General features: G+C 52.0%; 2 protein-coding genes across 3 annotated transcripts; one reads left to right on the forward strand and one right to left on the reverse strand.

Annotated features, from left to right (window-relative positions):
- The first annotated feature begins 70 nt into the window (after positions 1-70).
- H310_06002 (hypothetical protein) lies at positions 71-1287 on the forward strand. The gene has a single exon (XM_008870886.1). It carries the CDS (start codon positions 103-105, stop codon positions 1201-1203), a length of 1101 nt encoding a protein of 366 aa, XP_008869108.1. The 5' UTR covers positions 71-102; the 3' UTR covers positions 1204-1287.
- On the reverse strand, positions 1093-5400 carry H310_06003. 2 transcript variants are annotated; one of them, XM_008870888.1, is made up of 11 exons: positions 3633-5398; positions 3364-3585; positions 3242-3304; positions 2976-3191; positions 2867-2929; positions 2762-2819; positions 2278-2710; positions 2072-2226; positions 1708-2021; positions 1301-1657; positions 1188-1246 (listed from the first exon to the last, which is right to left on the reverse strand). In XM_008870888.1, the coding sequence occupies exons 1-10, from the start codon at positions 5388-5390 to the stop codon at positions 1421-1423; spliced, it is 3519 nt and encodes a 1172-aa protein (XP_008869110.1). In that variant the 5' UTR covers positions 5391-5398; the 3' UTR covers positions 1188-1246; positions 1301-1420. The 2 variants fall into 2 exon arrangements, with proteins under 2 accessions (XP_008869109.1, XP_008869110.1); XM_008870887.1 differs by having other exon boundaries at positions 1093-1657; positions 3633-5400.
- Positions 5401-6000: the final 600 nt, after the last annotated feature.

Here is a 6000-nt window from a genome sequence, read left to right on the forward strand (position 1 = left end):
AGGTATTCATTGAAAAATTTGCTTGAATACTTGTGAATTGATACTTTTGACCAGACAAATTGCGACGATTGCGATAGTGCTCCAAATCACAGTCGAGTTGCCATGGTCGCTATAACGTGGCAGCCGAGAGATGCGGTGGACTGGACCGCGATGTTTGACGAGCTATGGCCATGCCTTCAAGGAAAAGGATGGCGTCACTGCGTCGCTGATGACCTACCACCGTTCTACGTGTCCCCGGACCTCACCTTTCTCACGTTCAAGTTGGATGTGACAATATTTGAATCGAAAGAGACCTTGCTTCGAACTGCTTTTGTCAAGTATGCATCCGTGGACGCTTCGACGGCACACGACGACCTGTGGGACCTTGTGTGGAGACACCTTGAGACGCTTAACTGTGTGTCCTCAATGTACCTGCGCGATGTTGAACTGTACTTTGGCATGGATGTCGAGGCGGAGGACCTGGCCCTCAACAAGACCATGTTCGAGACGAAGCGGGAAGCTATCCTTCACGTCTTGAATCTTCATGTTGCGGAAGTGAAACAGGACATCCAAGAATTCCTGCCAACACCACCCGTCGACGTGACACCGCAAGGCGTAGAACCCGCGCAGGCCCAACCCATAGCAGTGTCTCGCAAGAAGCGCGGACGGCCCCTCCTTCGCACCAACGTGACCCCATGTGCTTTCAAGGACTGTACAAATATTGCTGCATGCAACAAAGACTTGTGCTCCCGCCACATCAAGGCACAAAAGGAAATTGCCCCGGCATCCTCCGTGCTGAAACGTGCTGCGACCACGCCCCAAACCACCTCAAGAACGTCCAAGGCCACCAAAGCATCACAACGTGACCAAAAAATGTGCACACATATCACGCAAGGCCCGCACAGGTGCGCGGTGCGCGTGAAAGGCCGATCACGTCGCCAGATTTTCAAACGCGGCGAAACAAAAGCCGTCGAAGTCATTGACTTGCTCGACGATAGCAACACAGACGACGAGGCGTCCAATGCTGGGAAAACAAAAACTCGTAAAGTCACGAGACAGGTGGCGCCCCTTGGCACTGTGTCACAGAGCGCCACCCTCCCACGACGAGCCAAGAGCCGGCCACCAAAGGGGGATCCTGCGTCCTCCCAACCGATCCCTACCGGGGACACCTTCGAAGCCGCGATCAAGCGGCAGAACATGCAAAATAACATGAGCAAGATGTAGTAGCTGCCACGAATACGGGGCCATGATCACGACCGAAGGATTCCTGATCGATCGTGAAATTCTGTACATACTTATCCAGTGCGCCACACATGCTTACTCGGCCTCGCTGCACGTATCTGACAGCATGATCGCGTCCCGGTCATCACGCGGCTCCCGTTTTCGTTAAGCCGGCCACAACTTCTCCCGAAATTGCTCGGGTCTTGGAACGAGGAAACCGTTAAGCTGTACTCTTGGTACGGGGGCCGGCGACATGCGCTACGTTTTCCAAAGTCACCCGCAATTTGTACGTGTCGCCGTTCATGGCGACGACGCCGTTAACTTCGAGGATGTGCATTTCCGCAGCCCATTCTTCCCACGAGAGAGCATGCTGTCGATCGCAGTATGCTTCGAACGCGCGCTTGGATGAGCCAAGTCCAGAGACATCCACCAGGCGCATCAGCATGTACAAAACCATCTATAGCCATAACGTCGTCAGGTCGAACACTCAAATACCAAAAAACGAACCTGCGTCGTCGAAGGCAACGCGTGCATGAGCTGGTCTCGAAAGTGCGTCAGACATGCCGACGTGGCCATCGTCATGGCGCTTAGAGACACGGGGACGTTGGCGTCGTGCTGCTCCTGCATCAAGATTGCAACGACACAAATATCCATGGCCATTTGAGCGTCGCCCGAGATCGCAGCAACTTGCTCGGCAACGTATTCGATCGCGGCGCCGTCGATGAGCGGCATTTCGTGGTGATGCTGGTTCAATCGGTGGGATAAAATCCCGCCAAGGGCCAATTTATCGTACGGCGAACACACGATCGACACCGAATTCCCTAACACCACAACGCAAATCGAGACACGTGAACGGCATTTTAGATCGTACACTGCTGGCGTCGCAAGTATGCCCTGGTGAGCTCGATCGTGTTGGAAATGGCCACCACAATGAGGGTCGAGTGGGGTTGATGGGCCCATTCCATAAACCGATCAAAGATGCCACAGCCATTGAACAGCACATCCACCTTGTCCAACACGAGCAAACTACACGAATACGTAGTCACGTAAAAGTGAAACAAATAATCGGAAGCGTACGTGACAGGTTGAAAGTGGCTCGTGTCGCGGAAGATGCGATCGAGGGCGTCGATGGCGTTCACGTCATGTGCATGCTGCAATTTAGTGATGGCAGTTGCAACGTCGGCAAACACATTTCGACCACTGCTCAGCGCAGCCTCTGCATCTTGGTGGACCACTCGAAGTGGACGTGTCCTGTTCGGCCACAGTGACACCAACGCCTTCTCCATCAAAGACACCATCGCTGATTTTCCTGTCCCCCGTGGCCCCGACACACACACGCTTCCAAACGCGCGTGAGGTGCTTGACGGAAAACAGCTCTTCACGAACTCCATGGCGACTTGCCATTGGTCTCTGCGGTGAGTCAGCGTCTCAAGCGGGTAATTCGGACTCAGCGCTTTCAGGACTGTTGCCCGCTGGTTTGCCATCGAACAAGCGTCGGCGCATCGAGAATCTACCAAGAATTTTATCAAGACATTGAGTTGAATTCAAACTGTTTTCGAACGGAAGGATGGTTCGCTGGTTGACATCATTAAGGTAGACTCGTTTGACATGCTATCGTCCTAGACACAGTTGTTTAAATATGAGTTGGTGGCTCAACAGCACTTACGTTGGAAAATGCCTCTTTCATCTGCGGCACTTCACATGAACCGGTTGACTCCAATGGCTCTTGCTGCAAAGGACCAGTCAGTAACATGACAAAGCTAACGCTGTGGTACCGCAATGGGAGCGTCCACCTCAAGTACTCCGTCGACGTCCTGAGATGTTGGATATGGGCACACAAACTTTTCGTGAAGATTAGCCATGCCGTTTAGTTTGCCAGGACTTGGCGGTGTCCGGGGACAGTCGGAGTCGCCTGCGGGGCTCTTGACCTGCATCACGGGGCGGTTTGATCCGGGACTGGTTGAGCTGCCGCCAGGAACTGCCGAAGAAATCTGCAAGCACATGTGCGTAAGTCTCAACAATCACTCGCACAATGGTGTACAGGTCGGTACGGCGAAGCTGCGTGAGTGAGGTTGCTGGTGGAGATGTTGCTGCGCTTTCCCATCTATGAAATCGATCCGACCAATCAGTTGGTATTCATGAGAAATGAATTTGCAAACCAACATGAACGGGGGTTTCGGGTAGATGGGCTGCGATTTTTGGAGAGGCAGCAACAGGCACGTTGGACTCGACGGGGTGATTGAAATGGAGTGCCATCGGCTTTGGATTGTTTTCCGAAGCGTTGTGAGGCAAATGCAGCGTGGTAGCTGGAGTCGTCAGCTGTGGGTGGACGTGGGGTGCTCCGACTTCCGAGTAGATTTCTTGCGTGGCTGGATGTGCGACGTTCTGTGCAACGAAATAGGCATCTGGCATTCCAAGACAATATTGTTTACCTCAAACAATGCTTGGTGTTCGAGAGGGTGGCCTGCGTGAGATACTGGCGGCGTTCTCGCCTCAAGTGTGTGACTGACCACGGGAGCTGTGTCGCGGGTAGGCTGGGGTTCGGCTTTGCTGGTTGCTAAGATGTCTGGGATTCCATCTCCGTTTTCTTCGACAGCATGCACAAGTGCAGGAGCCGGCGTAAGTGCCCCCCCAATCTTGTCGCAACGAAGGGGTTTTCTTTCGGAATTTGTTGGTTGTGCCGATTCAAGTGGTTCGCCATTCGCGGCATCATCCACTAAACTACCGTTGTCTGTGCTGTCGTTGGGCGCGAAGTATTCGTACCCTCCACAGGCAACGCGCTTGCGCGTCCATCTGCACGCCTTCAGCTGCATCCACAAGTCCTGGCTACCTTCTTCATGTTTCGGTATCTTCTTGAGCACGATCGCTTCATATCGCGCCCATTCGCCAGTTGCAACCAAATGCATTTTGACTTCTGCTGAGCTACAGAAAATTGTTTCGCCGGCGATGCCTGTGAACGGGTTCACTCCTGGCTTGCAATAAATGTCACCGATCTTGTTGGAGCACCGAGTCCACCCTGCTTTCGTTAGTTCTTGAAACACGTCTTCAAATTGCGCCGTGGCCACCGGGTCCGACCCCCATGCCCTCGTAAGGACCTCACGATGGGTCGTGGGAGAAGTCTTTCGAAGTTTTTTTGGTTGGGTAGGTGCAGAAGTCGTCGAAACGAGCGGCTCAATAGCATCGCTGGAATGTTTAGCCGTCGACATCGGGGTCCAACAATCAGTTGGCTGCGGCTGGGACGGGAGTAAAGCGACAGATTGGGGTACTTCTGGTTCAGCTTCTGGTTCCGTGTCATTCAAACTGCACGTCAATGCTGCGTGAACGGTCTCAATTACGCCCGATGTGTCTTGGCACGTCTCAAGATACGTGACGTTTTTCTCCGAATGGCGTGAAAGTAGCGCTATCTTTGGTCTTGCAGTCGACTCATTGTCAACGAATATGTGTTGGTTTGCGCTCGACTGGGTAGCTGACGCTGTACCGATAATTCCAGAGCCGATGGAGTCTTGGTTGGAACGGAATGGCAAGTTTTCAAGAAGATGACCAGTGGCCTGCATTGCTGCGCTGATTGCATAGTCCTTTGCTATCCTGTTCAATCCGTGGCAGCTCTGTGATTCGTTTTCCACGGGAGTAGCAATCTTTTCGTTTCTCGTGGAAGTCACGGATGCGGGGATAGGTTGGCGATCGGAGACAATTTCTTGTGGTCGAAGGGCAGCAAGGACGTTTCGAGGCCGAGATGGAGGTTTGGAGTCGAATACTATAGGGTGGATACCGCGAAGACAGGCCAAGACGGCACTGCGCTTTTCTTCAAAAAGCGTGGTGTTTGGAATCAAGGAGTCCAGGGTATTTACGACGGAAATTCGATAATACGTGCAATGCTGAAGTGGAGCGAAGCTCGAGACAAGTTTGGCCTTCTCCAAGCGGACCCATAGTGCATCCCAGAGCGCAGCAGCGTGTTGTGTGGTGGATGTATTCGCGAGTTCAAGCGCACGCACAAGTGCGAGGGGCTTTGCTTGAAACAAATTCACGTTCATCTTGATGTTGGCGCGGTCTCCATCAGGTGCCACATACATGGAAGTGCCCTTGAACTTTGAGAAGCTCCATCCCTCCTCTTTCAGGTAGCCCCATATTGAGTCGAACAAGCCGTCGACATCCACCGCCGTCGCAACGTCGGCTTCGGCGGTCGTCTCCATTTGCAGTGGCAAAATTCCGGATAATGGCCATGCAGAACGAACAAAATAGCTCGAAGACATCGCTTGTATTATTCCTTGTACTCAGCATAACAATGCTCTGGGAGTCACGCATCAAGTGCTGGAGTCGCGCTTTGGCCCCATATGACGATAACTCATGGAAAGATTAAGTCGGTATGTTTTATACTTACCTATCCATTCCGAGGGAATACTCGTACGTCACCTGAAGTGTATACCGTAGAGTGCACCTGACTTTGACTAACTAGAGCAACTGACAAAACTTGACTACAGGGAACGACGGAAATCCTTCCCCCGTGGTACTAACGCAATATCTTGATATTTGTATTAGGTAAGATTATTTCGACGTTGGGTTTTGCTGGAAATTTTATTGCATTGAATTTTTTCAGTTGATGAGGACTGCGTTTCTATTGGCCAAAATTTTGCAATTTCGACGTCACTGAGTGAGTGCTCGCGACCAACTTGTTGCGACCAATTAAAAAGTACTACTAGTACATTCACAATTGGTTAATACTTCCAGTAAACCAAACCGTCACTGAGACATGGACGAGAGATTGAATATCCCACAAGGCACTTCAACCCCATCGGCAATCCT

The sequence above is a fragment of the Aphanomyces invadans genome, assembly GCF_000520115.1.
Source record: "Aphanomyces invadans strain NJM9701 unplaced genomic scaffold supercont1.10, whole genome shotgun sequence".
NCBI classification, from domain to species: domain Eukaryota; phylum Oomycota; class Saprolegniomycetes; order Saprolegniales; family Verrucalvaceae; genus Aphanomyces; species Aphanomyces invadans.

What these genes read in the sequence shown, in the direction of transcription:
- H310_06003 (XM_008870887.1), bottom strand. Translation starts at nt 5,390, where the DNA reads ATGGAGACGACCGCCGAAGCCGACGTTGCGACGGCGGTGGATGTCGAC. An exon ending in TACCCGAAACCCCCGTTCAT is followed by an intron (nt 3,305 to 3,363) that starts GTTGGTTTGCAA and finishes TCGATTTCATAG; the next exon opens with ATGGGAAAGCGCAGCAACAT. An exon ending in AGCCACTTTCAACCTGTCAC is followed by an intron (nt 2,227 to 2,277) that starts GTACGCTTCCGA and finishes GTATTCGTGTAG; the next exon opens with TTTGCTCGTGTTGGACAAGG.
- H310_06002 (XM_008870886.1), top strand. Translation starts at nt 103, where the DNA reads ATGGTCGCTATAACGTGGCAGCCGAGAGATGCGGTGGACTGGACCGCG.